Consider the following 26671-nt stretch of genomic DNA (forward strand, 5'->3'; position numbering starts at 1 on the left):
CGGTGGACATATGTGTCGTGCTGAAACCACAGATCCAACCTTTGGTATTTTCAAAGCGCACTAAATGTGTGTGTGTTTATACTTCTAAATAGTGCAGCTGCACACTAACTGGGGGTCTAAGTGTGGTGGTGGACTGTTGGTAATTATATAACTGAGGCCAACGCGTCGGGTCTGGAGGCCATTTGGTGTGTTAATTAATTACACAGATGCAGTCTAAGAATTAACATGCGTGAGGCTGAGATGTTAATGGATCAGGGAGGTGGATTAGTGTGTGCTTTCCTCTGTGAAAGATCTATTTTTAATCCCCTTTTGGAAAGTTATTTTGGAAGTAGCTTTTAGTCAGATGGACGGGTGCAGGTCAATATAAAGAGGAAGGCTAACATTACACTACATGGCTCACTGTAACTGTACAGGCTGCAGAATGAATCCTCATTGCAGCAGTCATTTTATTCTTAGTCTCTGTGGGAAACTGTGGGCCTTCTCAGTGACACAATAGATGAGTCATCACAAAATTAGACATAGTGCTGGATTTCACATTGGTGAATTTCCCCAAATATAAATTTGACAGTTATTATAACACTCAGTCAACAAAATGTGGCCATAAAAGTGGCTACAGTGGTTTCCTTAATTTTCTCTAAGTTAATATTTCAGTCCATTTTTTGGGGGAAAATCTTACTGTGCCTGAGATGAGATTGTTTTGATTATCAAGTAAAAGCTTTGATAAGACTTCAATCCGTTGAGTTTCAAATTAGCATTCATCATATTTATTTTACGGCAAAAATACATAATACAGACAGTAAAGAACAAAAAAAAAAAATCTTTATTTGTTTAACATTGATCAAGAGGATACCCATGGGTATAAAAGTGAAAGGAGTCAAGGCTCTTTAAAAACATCATAAATCAATGTCTTAAATTATCGCAAGTGAAAACAGTCTGCTGAACCAAAGCTCTCAGAAAAATTAAAGTGTCTTGCTGAACAGCTGAGGGATAAATCGTAATGGGCCATGTGTACATGCTAAAACCAATCCAAATGAAAACCTGTCCATCACTTAACGGAGACTTGTAAAATATACTTGGTACTCTTTAATCTTTCAGTATTTAGATTATATACACTAAACAGTCATAAAACTTTGAAATACTGCATTTTGTGGTCTCATTGATAAAACTTAGATTTCTAACATTGAAGATTAAATAAAGCTAAAGTAAAACGTCAACTTTGTGGGAGTGTCTCATTTCTCTGCTCAATGAACAAACTGAGCGACGTTAAAAATACGTTTTAAAAACAAACAAACAGATCATATAACAGGAAAAAACACTTGGTTTCAATCACTACCTACAATAATTTACCTCTGCTGACTCTGTCTGACGCTAGTGTTTAACACGAGAGGCTCCTCAGGCATCAAAGAGGCGTTTCACTGTTTCTGTAGAGGAGTGCACCAAGAACAAAACAGTACAGAGTGTATTTAAAATTCAAAAGTCATGCAATCATTGTATGTGCCAATTAAATAAAATACAACTACAAAAGCGATGTGCCTCATTTTGAATATCCAAAATAAATGCCGCAATTTAAAAGTGAAAGCAGTAACACTCCAATTCATTTTCATACATAACCGTAAACACATCTACGCAGTGTGTTTTGATGGTTAAGGCACGGTAAGTACAGTATCTCTAATGTTTTATAAGCTGAAAACAAACGATGCATCATTGTCAAGAGGGTCAAAAGCTGCTGGATTGGATACGAAATGTCTGATTACAATGACTTGAGTGCTGACATTCTTCCTAAAAGTTTCTGAGGATCATTCTGTGACTTGGGAGCTCATGGATACCATGTATAACTGGAGGACAGAGCGAGGCTTTTGACAAAGAGGTGCTCATTCTCTGGTGCTGCTACAAACTTACCTGGATGTATAGAGGCTACAGCATCTTTGTACACAGCAGAATATTGGAAGTGCAAAACCATTCTGTGATGCAGAAATCCATGTGGATACTCGACCAAAGTAAGATCAAAATTTTACACATGCATCACAAAAGTCTACTTGCCAGCCTATAATGCATATGCTTTGTGTATCAAGAATGTCCCGGCAGTAATAACATATTGTCACTTGCTTGAGAGAATTCAGGGGCTTCGATAGAGAAGGTGGAGAGTGGAGGCGCATGCATCTCCGCCATATTTTCCCCGGTGGAGGTGATAACTTGTCCATAAATATTTCCATTTTGGGGCTACAGCATCTCCACATAGTTTTCAGGGATGAGACCCCTCTTTCCCTCCAGCTCGCCCTCCAGCCAGCCTGGCTCTCTCGACTGAGTCACTGCAGGAGAGGACACAGCGTCACCAGGGGGGGACAACAGCACAGGGAGGGTGAGGGTGGGGGACGACAGAGGACACAGAGCCTCTGGTGAGTATACAGCATGTGTCAGAGCGAGCAGGTCTGAAGAGGATACAGTGATTACGTAGTTACTCTAAACTCCAGTGTGAGTCATTTTTATCTCTACTGTACATCATAAGTCTGTTTTTGGATCCATTTTTCTAGAATTTCACCCTGAACTTAACCTCAGCAGCAAAACACAGCTCTCACAAACCATTTAGTTGTGACAGATGTGTCAGAGCACAGAACATTTCTATGGCATGCCTTCTCGAAATCCTCCCAGGATTTCTTGATTTGCCAACAAAGTGAGCCAGTTTAAAAATTTGAGTGCATCTGCAAGTCAGCATTTGCATGGATAAATTGACAGTGAGAACTTCTAAGGCCAAATTAAGACATAAACTGATTCAATACGTCGTTTCTCTTCTTGTAACATGTCACAGCCGGCCTCACGACACAAAGAAATGTGTTTACCCACACTGTATTGTGCGTCAATTAAACACAAAATGAACAAGGAAGTTAAAAGCTCAATCCTTCATACAGGTGTAAACAAAAGAGTTGACCTGCCGCCACAATTCAAAGCAGGATTCACACATGCTTTTACTCCCAAATTGACTGACAGGTCCTCTAATTTAAGGGCTACCACAACAAAACAACTCATTCTGCATTATTAATGTTTTCCGATGTTGTTTAACGTGTTTTTACATCAGCTTCTCCCCATTAAAATGAGTGACCACAGGTAAACAAAGACTCCCACCTCTATCTGAGTACAATAACAGACTAATATGAGATTATTTACACTTCTATTTTGGGGATTTTTATCAACAAATATAGATTTTTATATATTTCAATCATCAGTCAACACATAATAAAGCTGTCTTTAGATGGAGGGATAAAACGTATCATCTTAGCATGAGTATTTCATTTTATACTCATAACTGTTTTTCCATACTTCTTTTTTTTTTTTTTTAAACTTGTGTTCACATTAACACAGAAGGAACTACGTTTATGTCTACGTCCTGCCTGGACGTGGCCTGTTGTTAAAAAAATACTCTATGTGGCCCATCACACAATATTGGTAAATCAAGCAAGGCCACACTGGATTTTTTCCATTCACATCACAATGGTAGAATTTTCATACAGTTTGTAGACATGCACCACGCAGAGACTACACAGGTGGAACTTCACAAGTTGTGTCTGTCTCATTTGTATAGCTTTTCTTTTCTTTTCCTGCTCACATTATCTACTCTGGACACCACTAAGTGGCTGAGTATCTCATGAATACATTGTTTTATGACACAATTTAACTTAATGAAATCATCAGTAAATACAGATTTAAGAAAGTAAAGAAGCAAAGCAAGGCTGTCTTCTCAGTTTCAAGAGTGAAGAAACATCAACAAATGTTGATTTTTGTCTTTAGACGGACTGTATGTACAGTGGCTAGCTCAAGTATTCAGACCTTTTGACCTCTTGCACATTTGTTATGCACATATCTCAGACACACACACACACACACACACACAAAACAACATGAAAAAAAACACAAATACATTTAGAAGTAACAAGATAATGCGGCAAAATATAGAAAATGTCAAGGGTCCGCAAGATACTGTAGATGTTTAGTTAGTCATCTTGTTATTTTTATGCAACATGCAAATCACTTCATTTGTAGCCTGATTTGGAGTTAAAGGACAGACTTTACTGAACTCTCCCATCACCATCTCTAAGTCTGCATCGAGGTAACTGGAGATTTAGGTCAGGATCCAAGAGAAACACACAACATCATTCGGTTGTACTTTTACTAAACGAAACAGCTAAGCTCCTAATTAAATTTCAGAGTAAGAGAATGGCCTGTAGAACATAATCTAATTTAGTTTTTGATAATGTGACACTTCATTCATTTTATGTTTATTATCATTCAGGTAATATGAATTAGAAAGCCATTTTTTGATGAATTAAATTTTGCCATTGTAGGCATTTATCCCGACACGAACTCTTTAAGCCAACAATCACACATTGATGGCTTTAAAGGTCCAGTGTGTAGAATTTAGTGGCATCTAGCTGAGAAGTTGCAGAACTGGAACTTCTCCAGTATATCAAATTGTTGTATATACATGATGTAAAAAAACACGAATGGCCCCACCTACAGCCAGTGTTTGATTTGCTTGTTCTGGGCTACTGTAGAACAACATGGTGGATTCTGTGGAAGACATAAATATAAACGTCTCATTCTCAGATAACGAAAACACAACTATTCTTAACTTCAGGTGATTATAACCTAATGAAAAAATATGTATGAATATTCTATTCCATATCTGCCAATAGATGCCCATAAATCCAACACAATGGATCTTTAAAGTGCAGTCATCAAAACAGATAATATTGTATGTAGAGTAGATATAGATTAAGATGAGATTTTGGTCATCTAATCCATATTTATAGATGACAGATGTGTGATTTTGACATTTAGATCATAACTTCAGAGCATTATATCTTTAATGGGAAATGATTTCCTCATATCTGCAGGACCACTGATGCTCACAATGTTGAAAAAAGACGTGTTCTGTTAAGCATAAAGAAAACAAGACAATAAACCGCAATGCATTGTTGGATCTTATCAAAAACATCACCACGTTTCCCAGGTAAAACTATAATGTATCTATAGTGTCTGTGTATGAGCAAAAAGGCAAAAAATACCAACTACAAAATCCTCATTTCCTCTGAGAGTGATTAAAGCTCAGTCGAGCCTCTTCCAGACACACTGAAGAGCAAATCTGTGTCTCCTGCCCCCTCCCTCCCTCCCCGTCCTCCTTCTCCTCGTCTCATCTCTGTGTTCGATTGAAGATCAGATTGGGTGTTCGGTTTTCCTCCAAATCCAATATGCCAGGGCTGGTTCTGAGTGAGCGACTGGTGTAGGCGATAACACTTACCGGCGTTGAATATTGCGCCGACCTGGAAGGAGAGCTCAGAGTCGTGCTCAGCCTCACATGGGTACACTGCCTTGGCTTTCCTGCTGGTGACACTGAAAAATGAAGGCAATCAGTGAGCTGGCGGAGCTTTGGGGAGGATTACCGCACAGTTCAATCTGGGCCCGGGGCCTGCTTGTTCATTCACTCACTAGCCTGAAACAGCAGAAATGGGCCAGGCTGGAATATAAGCAAAAGCACTGAGAGAGGAGCCGGGCCGCTACACACTCTTGTCTTGCCCTATCTCCAGTCTAGACACACTAGCAAGCGAGTCAAAACAGACCCACGTGCACCCGTGTGCATGCACCAACACAATGAGATGCAGCGCTGTTTGTAGCAGGTTTTGTACAGCCGAAAAGGCAGGCACACATTAGGTCCACACAGCAGACAACCATCTATGGTGAGATAATTAAAAAGTGGCGGGGGGATTCTAAAGTAGGTTTGCACACAAACAGAGGTAGAATAGAAATCTCTCTCCACGGTGCTTCAGCTTTTAAATTCACATTTGTGTGCTTAGAAGCTGCATTTTAAATCAGTTTGATGTAAAAGAGCGCCGCCAAAGAAGCCATATTCATCGCTCTGAAAACGTTAGTAAAAAGGCGTATTTATGCCATTGCGCTCCAGAAAACATAAAAACCGTTTTCCACAGAAAGGTTGTTTTGCCCACCATTGCAAACCGTTATCTCGAATGCCAGCAACATTACCATGTCGAAATTGTGCCTTCAACACACGATGCCCTGATAAATATTTCATATTCTTTCTGCAGAGCAGCAACAATGTAGGATGAGAGAGGAGAAAGAAGATATACAAACTGAAAAAAAAAGTTTGTGGTCACAGAGTTGTCAATACAACAATGTTCAGCCGAGTTCTTGAATTCAGAATCGGAAGAATGCACTCTCGTGGAACCGCATTTGGAAAAAAATGAGGATTTGTATTTCTATGAAAGTCACATTAATGGATTGCCCACAGAATGACCGAGCTGTTTACAATTTCCTCGGTAGCATCTGAAAGCAATGAAAACGAATTCATCATTTAGTCTCTAGCAGGCCGAGCAGTAGATCAGTGTAATGGGCATACTGCGTACACAGTCCTATCCACTTCGCTCAGATACCTGTGTGTGTGTGTGTGTGTGTGTGTGTGTGTGTGTGTGTGTGTGTGTGTGTGTGTGTGTGTGTGTGTGTGTGTGTGTGTGTGTGTATCTGGGGTTTGACTGAAAGGGGAGAAGGTTGCTGCCCCTGCTACAGGCAATACTTGTGTTGCATTAAGAGAAAGTCAGGGAAAATATTGATGTGCAAGACCGCAAGTAGATGTTAGACGAGTGAGGGAGCTGGTGATTCTGTTGAGTGAACATGCAAGATAAGACGAGCAAGCGAGTAATGGAGCAAGTGAGGGAAAACTGAGAGAGTGAAAGAATCCAAGAGTGTGACATTTAGCCAATATGTGAATGCAAAAATGACAAAACGAAATAGAGATAAAGAAAGGGGAAAAAGTATTCAACTGCAATTATTAAATCCAGTTTAGGAGAAAAATAGGTAAATCGTTGAAAGAGAGGGAACCGTGTCTCACCTCTCCTCTGGTTTTTCTTGGTCGGATGCAGCTGTGGTGGAAGCAGGTTGGCTTTCTCCTGAGGCTCCAGTAGTGGACCAGGAGGCTCCAGCTGCCGGGGCCCTGCAGATAAAAAAACATTAAAAAAAACACACCTCACTCACCACAGATCCTATGGTGCTTTCTTCTGACTGAAATGTGGAATATTTGCCCTGAAGACTGAAGCGTTTTTTTTTTCTCCCTCAACTGCCATCATGTCTTTTAGGTAGAAAAAATGAAGAAAACACATAGACGGTAGCAAGAATGTGGCCTCATGTTAAAAACATTGAACCTGGTGGGTTTTCAGCAAAGTGGAGAGGGTGAGATGTTCACCATGACAAACAGATGCTGCGTTATGCTGTTAGATTGTTTAGTATTGTTAGCAACAACTGAAAGTGGTGGTGTCAGAGCAACAGGTGAGCTAAATTGAGCAACCTGTTGTTATGGAGACAAGGTGAGAATACATTTTTACACCAATCCTGAGGACTTGTGAGGTTGGGAATTTAGAACAAAAATTACAACAGGGTGTATGTTCTTAAGTGGCAGATTTCAACACCATCCACAACCATTATTTTTAACAAGCTGACTCCAGATGTCATGAGGCTTGTGTCAAGTCAAAAATTACACAATCAGAGTTGAAGATAGATGAAATCATTGCAAACTTGGGCCAATTTAGGTCACCAGTGCTAATAAAATATTAACATGCAGCACATGATAAAATGTGATTAATTTGAAAATATATCACACATTACACTAAAAAAAAGAAATAAATATCCCTTTTTTTCATTCTACTGTACAGCAGCTACATACAGAGCGACTTGCACTTTGAATTCCCATTGTGTACAGGCTGTACATTTATCCCAATAACAAGGACAACAGGCTTCCATAAATCAAATAATCCACTCCACTCCATCTGCCAAAAAGCCCCTTCGAGAAGGCTGACTCTCGACAGCAGTCCTATATTCACCTGAAAGGTAATCATCAAGAGCAACTTTGATATATTTATCTAAAGGTCTAAAATTAAAACTCAAATAAAGACATTTATTTGACCTTCATAGTTTTGAGGCTCCATAACACAAGCAAACTAGTAACATCATCGTCAACCCCACACCTGTCAGCCTGTCTAAAGTAAACAAGCCAGACTAATAACAATTTCTCAGGCAAAATAATCAGGACTGACTGTATCTGTAAAATGCCAACAGAGTGGATTCAGAATGAGGGATGCAAACAGTCATGAATTAAACATTATGTTTGAATTCGAGAGGAATATTCATACATTGTAGGCCTGTTGTTTGCTTTTCTGTTCTGAAAACAGCCAAAAGTCACATTGTAATTCAGACCTGCGTGCAAACAACACTAAGAATGAAAAAAGAACCCCGTTGATAAACCAATTATACTTTTGATATTAAAGCAAAGTTGGTAAGAACACCAAATGAGGAAATATCCTTTGGAAAAATCTTCATTCTTCAGTCTTGATATTGCAGATATTTGTGGAAACTATACCAAAGACTGCTGAAGCTGTCTTTGCCTACTTTATGTTGCTTTTTCCTTTTATATGTCACCCATACAATTCCTACAGGAATGTATATAACTTCTGTAGTGTAAAGTCACACAGTAACACTCCCACACTCTTACCATAAGCTTTATCTTTTACAGTAGTAGCTGTGCTTTACACTAGCTGGTTTCTGGGCCAACGAGTCTATGGTCGACCTACAGGACGGAGGTAGGGGTCCTGGTAAAGGCAGAGTGGAGCACAGGAGAGCAGGAGTCTAAGCCAGGCATCCCTCTGTGTTCCATGCCTGCCCCAGGGCCAGTGCTAATACAGTACATAATGAGCAAATTGCTCCTAGCTGCCGCTCCCATAGAGACGTTAATAAAGGCAATTAGAGGGAGCAGCTGGGGAGGGGCTGGAGGTTGAGAGGATGTTGTGAATAGTTGTTACGTTGGCACTGGTGGAAGAGAGAGAGTGAGACGGCCCTAAGGGGGAACATGGTAGGGGATCTCATGTGGACATAGGTGAGCACGCAGCAGTGGGCTCACGCTTTCATTCCCTCCTCTGCATCGCTTCCTCCTTCCATTTCTTCCCCTGCCTCCCTCTTAGTGCGCTTGTCCATCCCCAGCGGTGGCTGTTCCGTTCGGGTCTGGCCTGACTGTGGGTGATTTATAGCTCTGCAGCAGTGTGGGGCCACTGTGGTGCTCAGCTGCTCCACATCAGCATGGGGGGATAGTGCGCTGCAGTGCAGCAAATCCACTCATTAACCTGGGCCCAAGCACAACCACTGTCTGCTTGGGTCACGGCCAAAAGAAGGGAGAGCAGAGGAGCACCAACACTTCACCCACCTGCAGGTGAACCCACTCAGATACACACAAAACCCCTGAATACCATAAAATGAAATGCACATGAAGAGAAGTTTATATGTCAAAGTGCTAATTTCAGTTCAAAGAGGATTAAACCGATCTGTGAAGATCTTTTAAATAAACAGATATCAAAATAATTATAGAATAAACAGTTTGGGAAAATCAGTGAATGCCACATGGCTGCCCTAGAAACTTGTTAAATGTACCAGAGGTAAATGGATTCATCCCAAAATTGCTTTCACAATTATAGCTAAGCCAAAGCGAGGGAAATCGTTTGCCATTTCTCTTTAACAAAAATAGCATCAAGCTTTGAATTACTCATCCGTTGTTTTCACCCATCACAGGCCTAGCTAAGCTTCTTCTGTAAACATGATTAAATACAGTAAATGGGGAAAATTCACTGCATGTGAGGCCCACATGAAAATCCCCCTTGAGATGTTGGTTTGTTCATAACAAGTTTATGGATGACAAGTTTAAGATTATCATGCTGTGAGGAATTTTATAGGCAAATATTGTAGATCAGAATATGCAAGAAAACTGACATAATTATACATAAAAAAGCATCGAACTCCAGAGTGAACTACAAATGAAGGTCGTTTGCTTTATTATTTTAACCATCAGGGTTATCACACATTATCACACACTGCCAGGTTAGTAGCAGGGAGAAATTCATCAATAGGAGTGGACTGCTGCTTCTCATTACTGCAGGAATTTCACCCTCCAGCATCCAGGCCATGTTGATCCTGGCGTGGAGCTAACACGGGGATGAGCAGGGCTATCAACTATCTTTCTATTAAAGGAAGAAGGGCAGCGGTGGGATTTAGTAGTGTTTCTTGTAGAAAGTGGGATCAAACCAACAGCCAAGCCGCCTGCCCAGCCACCGCCAGTTTGGGTGGGCAGGAAATAAGCTGTGATCCACCATTTTATGATCCACAGCTGTCTGCCAGCGAGAAGCATAGAGGGCTGGAGGTAGGGGCAGGGGAGAGGAAGGAAGAGTGGCCAAAAAATGTAACCTCATTGGGCAGGACTTGAGGCAACAGCACCACTGGGAGAAGCTGTGACTGAATTTAGGGAGAAGGGGAGAAATGAGGCAAGACATCGAAAATGACGGAGATGATAAATCATGCCACAGTCCACAAAGAGTCATTGCATGATATAGTGAGTCAGGATGCATTTGTGTATGACCAGGCAGATTTCGCTGCAGCTCTCCTGCAGGAAACAGACGAAAATGTGCTGTTTTCCAGGTGCACTTTTGAGCACACCAGAATGCAGATAATACATTTCTGTGAGTGGCTGGAAGTAATCTAACAGTTGCCCTCCCTACTGCTCCTTTTGGCGAGGACTGAAGCCGAATCCCTGGGTTCCAGGCCAGAGAGGTGCTGTGCTAACAGGTCTCCACCATCTCACATGCTAAGATTTATGAGTGAACAAAGCCAGGGCGACACCCTGTGACATATGGCGCAAGTCTTCATAAAGGGACAGGGGCTGCGGCTATAAGGGTAAACAAGATGAATATCTCCCCAATGTCAATACGATTTACACGGCCAACGCACGGCCACCTGTCTCCCAAACAAATAAGAGCTGAGATTTACGACCTCCTCCTGGTTGCTCCTTCCGTCCTCCAACATGATGCCACATATGTGGGAAAGTGCAAAAAAATACCCGCAGGAAAAAAAAAGGAGTTGGTTACATAAGTAAAATACTGTAGAGCCTTGTCTATCTAATCCTGCAACTTAGAGAAAACGCTTGATACGCACATGCCTACACACGCAGGTGGGCACATACCCACAGAGGTCAAAGTGAGAAAGGAATCACATTGTCCTCTGTCAAGTTGTTAGGTGGATTTGTTTTCATTTTACAGCTCTTTTCAGCTGATGGAGGAGAGAGGGGGGACAGTGAATGAGGAAAAAAAGTCTATTTCAAGGTGAATCTGTAGACATGACACAGCAGAGAGTCTAACATCTGCAGCATAACCCAATAATTCATCTCTCACATCAGCATTCAAGACAAGCCATGGGCTGGAAACAACAAAAAAGGACCAAGGACTCTTAGTAGAGTGAGTGAGGACAGAGGGAGAAGCCAGAGAGCCAAACTGTTGAAGCATTTTCCATCTACTGCATTAATTCCAATATTGATTAATCTATTGTTTTTTTGTATGAACTCTAAAGAATTCACATAAGAATTGAGATGCCTATTGCTGGGATTGTGAGTCAATTCACAATGTTCAAAAATCAATTCTTGCTTGTTAATTATAACACTTTCTCCTCGCTAAATACTGTTTACCAGAGTGGAAAAGACAAAACTGTGTCACACAGTGCAGCAAAGTGTAACTGCTATGATGCTATACAGGAGTAAAAATGTATTCAACCAGTTGCTCTACAATGAGGGTGAGATGCATTTCAGATTTAATAATCTGTGGGTGAAGAGGGAACAAGATTTAAGAGACACTATTTTCAGACTCTTATCAGAGTGTGCTGCTTGTCAAAAAAAGAATAATTTACTCCACATTTTATTCTGCAGCAGTAGGGAACATAACTGGCAATTCAGGTCTTGTCAAAATTATCAAACATGTAAATCAAATCTAACTTAAATTCCCTAATAACACAAATTAGATCACCAATAATACTTTCAGCATTACTACTGTTACTCACATAATCATGAAAACAACAAAGATGCCAGCACAGAATGCAACCACATAAAAAGTAATGACACAAAAATAAGAAAAAATGGCTTCATATTGCACTCATAGTTTGCCTGTGTAGTGAAAGTGCTCTTGCTTGAAGTCACAGCTGTGTGTAGCTTAGTTCCAAACCTATGAGCCGCCGCCCACATCTCCAACATGTTCAGCGACTCCTTTAGTGAATGAATGAAGTGAAATTAAATGGCAACTGGGTCTGATTATCAGGCCAATAACGGTGTTTTGGAATTGGAGACCAGTTAATTACAGCATGCTCAAATCAAACACTGATGATTGCAAAGACTGTTTGCATATGAGTATGACATCACTGATTTGATGCACCAGTTAAAGGACTCTAGACAGAGAGCATCAATTTAGCCTCCAAATGACTTTCTAAGTGATACTATGCAGGTTGTCGGTTTGTAAATGCTCTCATTCTTGTTTGGAGTTTCTCCTAACTGTATTTGTGCATTTGTGAGGTAATGTCACTTGGATGCCAGCTACTTAGTGTCTGGCACCTGGATGCTACCTTTTTATAATGCTCTAACCTCACCTGAGCGCTGTCGGGGTACATGCTCACAAATGATACAAGCAAAGACAATAAGAAGAAATTCAGAAAATGCAGGCAGAAGGCGTAGTTTGTATGTTAAAATACTTACTGCACACTGCTAGTGAATCATAAATAGGGTTGGGTACCAAAACCCAGTGGCACAGATTCTTATGTGTATGGTATTGATTCCTATAGGACTTGCGCAAATTTTGGTGCCTCATGTCTATGCCAGATGATGTGCGTAGCGAGTGTGCAACCAAAAGAGAAAAACAGAGGGCATGTGTGTGATGGTGATGTATGACAGCAAGACTGCAGCAACCAAACAGAGAATATAAAATTAAATGCAAGAATGCAATGTGTATACAGTGAAAGTGATTTGTTAGTTAATAAACGCTACAATGAGAAAAGTTAGCTTGCCAGTGGGACCTGACCACTATGGTAGTGTGCTTTAAACAGTAAAGAGGTAATAAATTGCTCAATGCCTTTGTAATAAAAAAAGCCACCCTTTAACATCACTGACCATCGTTTAAGGCTTTATTTTAAAAAGAAGAGTTCTTTAGGCACTGGTACCATTGTAAAAGTATCAAATTAGCACTGGTATTAGAAAAAACCCTAAAAATACCTAATGTTTATTATTGTGATGATAAAGAGGGTTACTGCTGTACAGGTCTAAACTGTTTTTTTTTTTGTTTAGAAAATCCTGCATAGTATATCTTCAATTGTGGTTGCTAAAATAGTGATCAAAATATTTAATTCCAATATTTCAGCTCCATTTGCAATCTATGAATATAAATCATGTAAGTTAATGTAAGACTCTACTTCCTTCACAATCAATACCTGAATTTTCAGTGGTACACAGGCACATACTGATTTGGAACTTCAGTAGTGAACCACTCACCTGGAGTTGCTGTCTGAGCTGAGGGTGGTGCTAAGAAGGACATGGTCACTCTTCTCTGGCAGCACCTCTGAAGCTGAAGCTGACGATGACTGTGACGATACAGACTCATTGCTGCCCATTGATGTCTCATCTGTGGCTAGACTGGAACTATCTCCCGCTGCTGACACTGAGACGAAAACAAAACAAAGTAAGTTGTTTTAATAACTTTTTTTTTTTCAATTAATTTTATCCTACTGTTAAAGATTCAGCCTATTCCTGCTTAGTGATGATAGCTTGCCTGATAAAACACCTGAATAATTTATCAATACATAAGGCAATGCTGCATCAACAGGGGATTTTATGAATCAAACTGCTGTCAAAACAGCCGAGACTTACAACCAAGTTTGTATTGTTCATAATAATACACTTCTGCAGTCATAGACAGGAACCTAAGAAACACTAGGGAGATCCAAGCTCTTTTATTTCAATTTTACTGTCAAGTAAAGATCCTGCTTTTGGGAGATGGGAGAAGCATGGAAGCAACTGTTGTTAATGTTAGAAAAAAAAAGTAGTTTGTTTGGACCATTTCTACTTTTTTCCCCAGCAAACACACAACAAAGCAAACCTGAACTGGTGCTGGGAATTTGGCCTAATTATTACTGTATATACATCTATTACTTAATGTCACATATTTGTCCTCTTACCTGTAGTGCTATTTATCAGTCTGGATTGTTTTGGTGTGAATTGCAGAGTGTTATTGGGATACTGGCTATAGAGATATCTGCCTTCTTCTGAATATAATGAAACTAGATAGCACTCGACTTGTGGTGCTCAAAGCACCAAAAAGATCATCATCATAAATTATAACATGGTTACTCAAGATAATCTACAGACTGTTGAGAGCAGTTTCATTTAATAACTATTTATTGTTTAGTGAACTATTCCCGCCAACCGTGTAAATGCACATAAGAAAGAGTGCGTCTACTCATGGACAAGAAGCTCACGCTCAGGACAGCGCAAGATGAAAACATTAATGGGCCTGACATATATGCAACAGGAGGCAGACATCTCTACGGAAGATAACTCCAACGCCCTGCAATTCACACTTAAACAATCTAGACTGATAAACAGCATACAGGTAAGAGGAAAAATATGTATTTTTGATTTATGGGTGAACTGTCCCGTTAATAATCATTTAACATAGAACATTTAGAGATGGGATGTCTTATGAGACACATTAACAGTTATAATACTTAAGCTTCCCTTAGCTTTGCAGTTCGCAGCCCACATTTTTACTATTTTTGTTTATTCTCATCACTCATAGTTTTTGGCTGCAACTGGCAGCAATTTTCAGTGAAAACGCTTAAAAACCTTAGAGCTCAATACCAAACAGCAGACAGATGACAAGTTAATGAACATAAGTGTGCATTTAGCAGTTAAAGAGCTTGGTACCTCTCAGACATTAGTAGAGACCACAAACAGAGCTAACAGAGAGTGGATATTGGACTTGTGCTTGAACAGAACACAACTCTAATTGAATAACAATGATACCTTATGAGCAACTCTTTGCCAACAAGCTCACCATGTTACCTTTGTACTTATTTGCACTGCGCCAAGGTGGCCAAAAAGAAAAAGATAGATATGGCAGGTTTAAGCAAATCGATAACAAATGTACAACTGATCTGAAAACCTTTACTGACAGATATTTTTTGTCTGCACTGCTGTCCTGCACTGCGCTTATTGTGAGGCTTCTTGACACAAAATCTCACTGAAGTACTCTCTCTGTATGCATGGTATGCTGTCACGTCTGCAGGTACAACATGCAGCATCACAGGTAGACACACATGCATCCATAAGCACTCTCTCTCTCTCCCACTTCATCATTTTAAAATTTGCTTTTACCCTCTGAATGCTGAGACAACTTTAAAACCATTACGTGGGACTCATATAAAAGACACAAAGGTTAAAAAAAGGATTACTCCTTCATCCCTGATATTAAAATACCCCATGCTAAAAGCTGCCGCGAGGGAGGTAAAGAGAGGCAATCTGGTAAGCAGATTTAGATTTCTTTTGTAATGGAGGGGAAGGGATTTGGCTGGTCCTGGATCAGAAATTGCTGGAGTTAGATTGTTTGGTCAACAGGTCAGGTGATCAGCTCACCTGATGCACAGGGGAGGGCCCCTATCATTTCATCAGAGGAAGTTAACTATAGGCATTTCAAAGAAAGAATAAGGGCACATAAAGTCATAGATGCAAATCTCTCCACACAGTGATACAGAGAGGAGGTTACTGAGTTTAGTGTGTCATCTGTAGACACTGCTATGGTTCATAGTGGCCACTGGGGGATAGACAGGCTAATTCTGAGTTAGTGAGACCAGCAGGAATCAAAGTAAATACACACAGTTGCTAGTTTATTAAGCACAACAAGTTAAAAATACAGAAATGCAATTTAATGTAACTGCCCTGCATTGCATCATACATTTAATACAGTTATAATGTTCAGCAATGTTCAAACAATTCTCATTTGTGATCTAAACTTAACAAGTTGTGTGCACATGTAAACAGTTCTTAACCTTGAATTACGCAAAATTTGTAGTCTCAGTTTCTTTTAAGTACAGAAGCCCTCAGAGGCAAGACAGAAAAAAAAAATTCTGTTGATCCATTTTCTCAGTCTAATCTAAACTGTTTTCCCTCCTGTGTTTATGACTTATGAGCAGGTGAGGAAAAAAAAGTTTGCTAGGATAATTTTTTGGAAGTTTCTCCTTTTTTTTCATCTGTAGAAATATTATAGATATTTTTTGTGTTTGTTGTTATAATATACATTTAGGCCACAAGAAGCTGAATGTGGCTAAAATGTAAAATATGTGTGTTACATATGTTACATTTATGTACCATAACTGTCATGTCTTTGGCTACAAATGTATTTTAATGAGTGCTGATTTGCTGTTAGTGTTAGCTATACTGACATAGCTATACAGAAACAAGAAAGCATGCGAGGTTCAAGAAAACCTAGCCAGCTATCGAGCTGCATAATTCTCCACCTGGCTACATCCATGAAAAATAGTGTGGATGACTTACAGGTTCTTGTGAATCGACTTACAGAAATAGAAACTTTTAAATCCACATATTTCTTTGATTTTTTTTTAAAGTTTTGCTAATTGCTCCTTGCAATTGCAACTGTGACTTTTGATTGAAAAACTGTAAAATTAATATGTCAATTACAACTGACTGCTTAAAGCAAAACAAACAGATACTTGCCCTGCTAACATGAACTGGCTGAAAGGAACACAATGTTAGGATAAAATAATGAAGCAAAACAAAACAGCAAATCATGCTTACTATCAGGCTAATACACATTTGGATAACGGATCTGATCTTTGGTAATTCTAAACATATTTCACAGGAGAACAGATTGCTTATGTCCTATTCATTTGTGTGTACTTGTAATTCAAGAACAGACATAAGTATGGGCAACCAGTTATTAATTTAAGAGCATGAATTACTAACTAGTGCACACGAATTTACAAACATTTTTACCCTAATGCATGCTGGGCTCCGTAAATGATGAAATGAATGTGTGAGAGTCATTATTTCTTGACCATTAAGGTAGTTTACAACTGAAAAGGCTTTTTGCAAAGGTTTATATAACCAGTCCAAATTGTTTTGTATAATCGTATAAAGATCTTATGCCAATCACAGAATGACATCTTTTGCCCAACTCAGTTCCTTTTATATATTAACAGGTGTGAAAATATGCAGGTGCAGATGTGTATGTCTCTTACCATTCTGAATGTCTAGGGCTTGTGGATTGTAGACAGCCAGAGGCCGATTCTGTCGACTCAGCTTTTTGGACTGCCTTGTGGGAGCAGAGAATACTGGGGCAGCAGGTGAAAGAGGGCACGACTCCGGAGCATCTGCAAAGATCTGAATGCAGAATGTGAATACAGTAAGTCTCTACCAAGACTAAATGCACAGTGCAGATACTCTGAGTTTTGAGCAGCAGCAGCAGCATGTCCTCAACTGACCTCGCTTAGTGAACGGCTTTTGAAACTCACAGGCTTTATGTAGAGGTAGATGAATGGAAAAGGCCATTTGCAGCCACAGCATGTGCTCCTAGGGAGCACCGAGCAGCTCATTGATTGGACCCTAAAAACTGCATGTGAGAAGATTTTGTTTGTGCCAAAATAAACAAGCGCAGCTCCACATGCAACGCAATCACATCCCGTCCAGAAATCTGGGTCTAAGTTAAGGTGACATTTCTCCTCAGAGAAATTGACCCACTCTCTGAAAGAGTGGAGAGTAAAATAAACAGGGCTTGGGCTCGAGGAGGTCTGGCCAACTGGCGCAGCCTGTTTACACCGGGCCGTGTTTACATATAAACTTCAGATGTGGAGTTAAAAGAGAATAGGGCTGCAGAGGAGAGGAAGTCTCAGCAGAGCCTCAGAAAGGATCACAGACGAGGAGAGGAGGGAGGTAGGGAAGGGAGGAGAGAGAGAAAGTGGCAGAGAAAGTGAGACAGAGTGTGAACGAGAGAGGCAGACAGGGAGGAGGGGGCATGAGAGAGAAAGTTTGTAGGAGAAAGGCAGATAGAAAAAGTGAGAAATCTGATATGGCTGAGAGTTTCTGCTGCCTCCCTCTCTCCCTCTCGCCTCTCTCTGCAGATGGAGGTGAATGTAAAACAGAGTCTACTGTTGGTATCTGGGGGTATCAACAGTCTGGAGTGGGACTAAGCTGTGAGGGAAGTTAATGCCTGTCTGTCTGTCTGCTCAACTTTTCCCCTGCTCTAACACGCTGTACTTTCCAAAATGCTCTTGCTGCATTCTAACACTACATCCTTTATCACCTGGACGGTGTTGGATACATCTGGGTAGTCTCAGCAACTAGCAGCATACACTGTGTTGCCACTGTTATTATTGCACATTTGTATACAGTTGGTTTTCACCGGGACTCTGTATTCTCTCACACCCCATTTTAGATTTCTGAGCTTGGGTGGGGCTTTTATTCACACAAAACACATCATCTTTCATTTAATGAAGCTGAAGGAGAAAAAAAAAACTAAAACTAAAAGCTCCTGGTTTCATCTGATTCTACGCAGAGTGCAGTGCTGCTCCAAACAGATTAGAAAACTAATCTCAAACCTTTTTCTCTTTTGACACGGACAATTATCCCCTTTTGAGGATTGACACCGATTAATAACATTCTGGGGAGATTACATGATCCCATGAACTACAGGTTATGAAACTAATGCATAAGAAAATAAATGCATTTAGGCAGGCAAAGGACCTTTCAAATATAAAATGCATATGATGAATCTAAAGTATAATCAACCTACTGAGAATGAACAGAATGAAATGTGTTTAATCCTGGTGTGAGCACTTGGGGCTCCCCCTATTGGCCAAATAAAAGACTCTGGATATTAAACTACTGTCTAGCTCCTCTGCACTTTAATAACTGGGTGAAGGGTATGCTGTCCTGAGGGTTTAAGTTAAATGTGGTACAAGTCTCATTATCTGAGAACTTATTTCTGCTCATTATTTTGTAGAGAAAGCAATAAATACAGACAGACCAGTGAGTACCTATTATTTAATGTGATGCATTTGCTCAAAGAAACTGAATTTAAGGTGGATTAGATAAGATTTTTATGTAAGTATAAATCTTAAGCAGCCTTAACAAACAGGACAAACAGAGAAGAGCTTCACATCCACCCTAATTGAGTCTCTGCCCAAATTAAATTCTGGTGTCAGGTACAGTAAAATATTTGCACTTCTCTGCCAACAGAAACTGCCAAATCGAAACTCAAGAAAAAAAGACAACAACTTCTAAACAATAGTAAGAAAGCGCTCAGTGCCAAGAGACCAGGGCTTCCAAACATTAGATCTTTTTGCCTCACTCGCACATTATTATCCTTCGGTATCGAGTAATTACACGCCACCCAGGTAGATAAATACAAAGGTGCTGTGTGCAGCCTACTGATGTCACGTCACCTGATTCAGATTTGATTTGCTGTTGTCATTGCAGCTTGTGTTACCTAGGGTGCGTACCTTTTAGTAAATGGAGCTCTGGATGACAAGTGGAAACACAATGATACACAAAATGTTGCACTGAAAGAACGAATCATTAAAGTGCAGTAAAGATTTTACCATCAAAGACAGACATTTTGGGAGAAAATGGAACAAAATACAAAAGTCTTTTTCTCTATTCTTAAAAACATGGTAATAATAACTTCCACTGGAGGATTTACTGCTGTAGACACTTCAAGCTTTCAGAAGTGTTCAGTTTCAAGTGTATTTGTGGCAGTACTGTCAATAATGCACTGTGTAGGGGCGACCCCGGATTTGATACCGGCCTGTGGCCCTTTGCTGTGTGTCATTCCCCCCTTCTCTCTCCCACCTTTCCTGTCTATCTAACACTGTCCTGTCAATAAAGGGAAAATGCTCAAAAAAATAATCTTTAAAAAAAAAAAAAGCACTTTGTGTCTGGCTGTGTTGAGTGTTACCTTTTCGTGGTGTTCAACGAGAATTTCCACCACAATGTTCTGAAACTTAAGATCCATAATGGCAGCAACGGTCTCCTCCTGTGGCCTCATTAATGTGGGGCCAAACACCACGCCCAGGTTGGCCACGGTCATCAGATTCTGTTTGCTGTGAGCCGCCACACTGAGGAAGATAACAACACACATTATATATCTTTTACTCCAACTTACCTTCTCAGCTTCACTGATTTTAGGGACAGACTAAAACTGCAATTGAAAGAGAAACAATAACTTCCGTTTCTACCTCATTCTTAAATAAGCTACTGAACACTTGAAAGAAAAAGGCGCAGATTAAATACAAACAAAGACAAACAGAGGACAACTCTACTGTACTATAACTGTAATTAGTTCCTATTTAAACAAAATTGGGGGAAATTAAATGAAAGTTAAGTATGAGAGCAAACAAGACAATGAAGACAAACATAGTTGCAAATGGCAAGTACAACTAGGCAGCTGCCTGAAAAAAAAAAAAAAAGAAAAACCATGACACTCCATACAAGTTTTACTAATGCAAACTGTGTAAAAGAAGTGGTAAGCCACCAGGTCTCATAGCATTTTGTCTCATGATAAATCTAGTTGGTGGATGGCAAACTAAACAAAAGCCAAAATCATTAAATACAGGGCTGAGTAAAAGTGCTCCTCTGCTCTTTTTCCCAAAACGTCAATGTTTCATTACATCAAATCTTTATCATTTTTATGATGTTAAGAGAGAGCTGGTCTTTGTTTTAGCCTACTTCTGCTAAAAAGCACTGCACAAAAAATCAAGTCTGTATTGTTTCTTCCTATAATGCATAATTTCTCAATGAGCAGACGTATCAAAAAGTCCAAAACGGCTCAGGAAAAACAATGAGAAGTTGCTATCTTTAGGGATTACTTTAAACTTTCTTTTGATCCAAAGGCACTACAAACTGTGGAAACATAAAGCAGTCACTGCATTTTGAGATAATATAGCAACTGAAAATGGGGGATTTTAACACATAGTATGACATTTAATGTTTTTAACAACAACAGTAAGCTGTCGCAAATCCCAGCCGATACCCTTCAATCCAAACATTAAGTTGTCCTGCATGTACAGTTTGGCATTTATAGTTTCCTACACTGAATATAACATTTAATCAAAAATGAGAGATCTGTACATCTGGACTTTTTGAAGTCGCACACATGTACCTGATAAGGCTTTCCTTATCGATTCCAACAACAACTATGAATACTTCTGGCTGTGGCTATTCTGGTTATTTCAACAACACGTTAATGACATTCGATATGGAGGAATGATACGTTTTATTCGGTAGATGAAACACCTTCAGCGGGTGAAACTTTATCTTAGGAGGTCAAAAAAGTGGAAGGAAAAAAAAACCTTAATTTGAAGAAAAAGTTATACGGACAGGTGAAGAGATTTCACACTCAAAATATGATGATATGCAGTGCATCTGCAGAGAGACAGTTTAAATAGCTTCAAAGGATGCCTTTGAAGACAAAAACATTGGTGACAACTCACATTTATAACATCTCTGAAACCATTTCAGATAGGAGTGTGAAATTCTGGCTTTGCTTCCTTCCCCTGCAGGACATGCACACACGCCAACTTCAGAAAAATATTCGAGTCTCTCCAGTCTGGAGAATTTCACGCTGGATAATCCAAATTCAATTTCAATAGCGCTGCCTTTTTACCAGAGCCTGATTCTGCAGCGGGTTTCTATGAAATAAGATCCACCAGACTTTCACTGCCTCAGGGAAGAGGGATTATTTACTTATCTTCAATTTGCTCATATTTAGTTTATAAAAAGCTTGCTGAGGTAAAACCTTGTAATGTTAGCTAACATTATTTCTTAAATCTTTCTTCCTATCTAATCTCACAAATGGAGTGATGCACAATAGTGGTCTATCCAGGGGTGTATGGAGTAATCTCAAGAGAGGGCTTAATTTGAGAGGTCCATTTCATTTCACTTCACTGGTGGGCTGCACAGCGGCATGCTGAACAGGTATGCTAGGCTACACAATTCTCCCTAAAATGACCTAAGAAAAGACACCCCCCACCCCCCCAAAAAAAATGTTAAGATGCTAGCGGCATCAATTTTCTTACCCAGCAGTCACTGAGTAGACAGAGAGGAGATAGAGTGACAGCAGGGAAGGGGGAGTGAAGAACGTGGGAGTGAGGGAGAGAGAGAGAGAAAAAAGCATGTGGAGTGAGAATGAGGAGACAGACAGGAAGAGCAGAAAGAGAGAACTGAGAGAGAGAGGGGGTGGAGATTGGGTGAACTATGACCAAGTAACTATGAACACTCACTTGGCCAGATGCTTCATGAGCAGCCCGAGGACTTGTCGATTCCTCTCTGGTAGTTTGTGGACCAGGCAGTGGACGGCTTGGATACGAGACTCTGGACTACCGCCCTCTGTTCAAACGCAGAAGCAGCCATGCACCGGCATTAAACTACAAGGATTTCTCTGTGCTCCTCAGGTGGCTAAGAGCCAACGCAGCTGCGATCGAATACTGTACAACATTAGCAAGCCGCAAATTTAAAGAGATGATGATACAGTACATGCATTATTGATCTGCGTAGTTCACAATCAGAGTTTAAGGTAAAGACACACCAAATAAAAGTCAGTGAAAGAAATGACACATCTACTACTTTAAAAGTCCTAAAAAACTAATTAGATACCGTCCAGAAAACTAAAAAATGAGGAAAAGTCAGCAGACCTTTAAGGACACAATGATCAGAGGCTATCACCCTCGAGGATAAGGATTGGAGGATGATACATCCCAGTTTAAATAAGTGAGGAAGAGGTGTGAAAGTGATATATGGTTTGAAGCCTCCCAGAATTTGGCAGCAGGGACCACTATGCTGGCGAGGGAGATAGCTTTACGTTACTGTCGCTACCGTATAAAAGGGTTGTGTTAAAACCCCCCAAGATCATCTCTTAAACATTTCCTCACACATGGGCATCTGACCGCCCACACACAAACACACACACACATACAGACACACAAAATATCATTACTATGGGAACGACAAGGATTTAAACATGGAAAAAAGCTGCTTATGGATGCTGTCATCCATCAAAAAAACATTCGTTGCTAATCCATTTTTTCCCCCTCGTTATGAGGGCATTGCGAGCGCCTGATAAAAATGTCAACCTGATCCAATTATAGCACTTGTTGTAATAAGATTCAAGTTTGGCTGGCTTTAAAAACATTCCCCACATAAATGATGTTATGTGGGCGAAAGAAAAAAAAAGTGTGTCTTTTTGCTGTTCAAGGTCACTCTGTGGACCCTTTGAGGGCATGTAAATTACAGCATATTTATCATTTAAAACCTTTTAGCTTTAACCTGGAATGGCTTATTTGGCCACACATTTTTAACAGCAGGTTGAAACAGGTGGAAATTATATGAAGATGGGCAGTAAGCTCACACGGGATTCTTGAATGGCTGATAAATGTCAGAAACACAGTGTTGTAAAACAGGCTGAAATGTCAAAAATGTATGCTTAAGCCAAAGTCAGCTGAAAGGTTTTTTGGGCAGTCAGAGTGGGCTGACTGTATTCACTGGAAGTCAAAAAACAATAAATTAACATTTTTCATGGTAAGAGTGCACATTTCTGAAAACAAGTAAGAAAAACATACAGATGTAGTGTTAAACTTCTTAGAGACCTCTATCAAGTGTTTTAAACTCTTAAGATGAGGACAACTGTGGATGCAACCTAATCAGTATTCAACACACACACAGACCAATAGCTTTCAGACTATGAACCCTTTACTTAAGAGGATTGACCACTATTAGCCACTTAAAAGAATTGGTAAAAAGTTTCCAAAAAAGTTAATAAAAGTAATTTCACTGTTTTTCACCTGACTGCATGTTTTCAATAACTCACTCAAGGAGAACAAACTATTGGACTCCAGACACTAAACTGACGTCCGTTTCAGACCGATACAACACATGTGTACACTGCTGTTTGATTAAGGTCTGTATTCAGATTAAGTGATGGTAGAAGAGGTGGTCGAACTTACTCGCCGGGCTAATAAACTCTTTGTAAAGTCCATAGGTCATCAACGGCTCAGGAAGGCTCCTTCACAGAGATAGTGAGAGAAAGAGAGAAGGGTGGGGGCGTTGGAGGGAGAGAGTTGATGTGAGTATGGGGGGGACAGAAATAGCCTGCACACTGTTTTATAGGGTCTGCGCACAGCAATGATTAATGTGGCTGGGCCAGGGGATGGAATTAGATGGTGCACACGTTGAGATAACCAAGTTCATCTGAAGGTACTTTCACACTGCAGCTGGCCAGCAGCCAAAGGTACTTAGCCTCAGAGGAAACTGAGGAGATTGACCCTGCTTTATTCCAGCAGGCCAGACACAAAGTAAAAGACAAGTCAGAGCAACACTCAGCATGGTTTAATATAGCATAACAATATGGATATGCTGTGTTGGCTTAAACAGTGTTTAAATATGACTAAATGTTGCGGAGAGGATTGCCTGACTAAACACAGTCAAGCCCTCCTCTACTCTGCGAGATGAAACGAGAGAAGATTATAAGTGTGACAGAGTCCTACGACCCATTAGAAACTGCTTACTGGCATGGGTCAAAGCTTACAATCAGCCAATCACAACACAACCTTATCATTGTCATTTTTATCCTGGTTAGAATACTTGACGGACAATAGTCTTAAAATTACATGAAAAACTACTATTTTAATTTCGGTGGCACTTTAAAGAGCAGCTCTATTATTTTTATATTTTTGTGGGTTTACATCATTCTGTAGCTTTCCAGTAGATTTCATGATGTAATCATATCCACAAAATCAAATTTGGTATATATGTATATATAAGTATAAGTATATATGTTTTAGCCTCAGAATGCTACTTTCCCAAGCCTTCTTTAAAGAAAACTTATCCATGTGACATGATGACGGTTTCTGCATAATGTTGTTTACATATAAAACAACGCACTACTGTGGATGCAATGTTGATTCAGTTCTGAAAGTCATACAATAACAATCAGACTAAGTGATAGCCTGGGGGGTTAAACCTGCAGCTCCAGTGTGCTGTGAGGTAAAATAACTGTTTCTATCAATGGAGTCTGGTGGCATTGAAGAAACCATTGCTGACGGCTTCAGTTCCCTGCTGGAAAGAGCTGTCTGATGGCAATGTGGCACAGTAAAATAAAGCTAATATAGCGTACACTTAAACTGATGTTCTGTTTATTTTGGTGGTTCTTTTATTGGCTGCTCCTCCTGTCCATAGCCACCAGACTCCTTTGACAGAAATGGTAATTGTGCTTTGCAGAACACAAGGAGTTACTAGTTACCACTATCGCTGATTGGTTAGTTAGTTGTTTTATTGTGTACTTTCAGGGAAAAACTAAGCTGGCATCCACAGCTGTAGGCTACATTGCTAAACTTATGTGTGCTGCTACTCTTGTTTGCCTCCCCGAACAGGGAGCATGCTGACCGCCATCTAACCGGAGGTAATAAACTGACTGTGGATCTAATTATGTGTTCAAACAATACAAATGCATTATTATATTATATCTCGATGTGTCTCCACCTGGTTAAATGAAGGTAAAATAGCACCATGTTTCATCTCCAAGCTCAAACCTGCCAAGCTAACACTGTTCTCACTCTCCGCTTACATTGACAGCGAAGGCATGTATGGAGGATCAGTGCTGTAACCTATGTCACTGCTTTTTAATGACAGCTGAGTGGGAGTTTCCATTCAAAAAACCCAGAAAAGAATGCAGATGGACCCACCCTTGAATTACTAACAGTGAAAATAAGAGAGAAATGAAGTAGATTAACAACAACTTTAATGCTGTTATTCTGTATTTGAACTTAAGCACTGTTAATTAAACTGCTACAAATTATTGAAAATATGGCTTAATCATAATGAATAGTTGTCTTTTTTAATTTGACATTTAATTATTTAAATACATAAGCATCAGCTTCTTGTGAGTATTTTTTGTAAGGAAAAGAAGCAGATTCCAAACTCAAAAAACATAACTTTGCTTTCATTTAAATCTGCAAAGCCAACTCAATTTGTTGCTAACTGCACATGTTTACAAAAACAAATTGGCATTTAAACGAAAACTGCCTCAGCCTTCTGGAGCCCCACTACATTTTTAATCTTTGAACTTCACCCACACTATCTGTCAACCAAGGAAGGAGTTGGTGAATGTGGAACAGGCATACAGTAAGCAATGTGACCTCGCAAGGAGTTAATTATGCAAAGGCACTTTGCATAATTAACTCATTTTTATAAAAGACAGAGACAACAATGGATTCAATGTTTCATATTCAAGCGAACAGAGGCTCTATCATATTCATCAAAAGAGAGAAAGAAAATGTTCCATTAACCACTGGGGTTCTCTTAGGTCAGAAGAGGATTTGCTTCGACACATAGCAACTCTGAATAATAGAGTTTGATGCTTTACAAGATGAATCTAAATGATCAATCCAGGTCCGAGTGTTTCTGAACTGGTCAAGTCGAGTCAAATCATCTGTTTGAATGCATCAGTACAAAGACAAAAATACGGAAACTTAGCTTGCATTTCAACACTGGGCGATGTATCAATATTTTTTTGATATCGCGAAGTGAGACTAGATATCGTCTTAGATTTTGGATATCATGACACCGCAAGTGTTGTCCTCTCCTGCTTTTAAAGACTGATGTTATGTGTAATAAAAATTATTAGAAAATGAAGGATATTATCAGTGCCTATGAGTGGAACCTGATGGTTTTAGAGCGGCAACTAATTATTATTTGCATGATCAA

General features: G+C 39.8%; 1 protein-coding gene across 3 annotated transcripts in view; it reads right to left on the bottom strand.

Annotated features, from left to right (window-relative positions):
- Nucleotides 1–741: 741 nt before the first annotated feature.
- Nucleotides 742–26671, bottom strand: part of arhgap10 (Rho GTPase activating protein 10) — a 57826-nt gene continuing 31896 nt past the window's right edge. Inside the window, exons 16-23 of one of the 3 annotated variants that reach the window (XM_042484796.2) lie at nt 23914–23972; nt 22195–22300; nt 19872–20031; nt 17158–17299; nt 13397–13562; nt 6896–6997; nt 5294–5385; nt 742–2309 (exon numbers count right to left, since the gene is read on the bottom strand). In XM_042484796.2, coding sequence (XP_042340730.1) covers nt 2221–2309; nt 5294–5385; nt 6896–6997; nt 13397–13562; nt 17158–17299; nt 19872–20031; nt 22195–22300; nt 23914–23972 — 916 coding nt within the window. In that variant the 3' untranslated portion in view covers nt 742–2220. The other 2 variants (XM_042484797.2, XM_042484795.2) reach the window with 2 other exon arrangements.

This window comes from Plectropomus leopardus, chromosome 3, assembly GCF_026936395.1.
Source record: "Plectropomus leopardus strain MGB_pleo_1.0 chromosome 3, ASM2693639v1, whole genome shotgun sequence".
NCBI lineage: Eukaryota > Metazoa > Chordata > Actinopteri > Perciformes > Serranidae > Plectropomus > Plectropomus leopardus.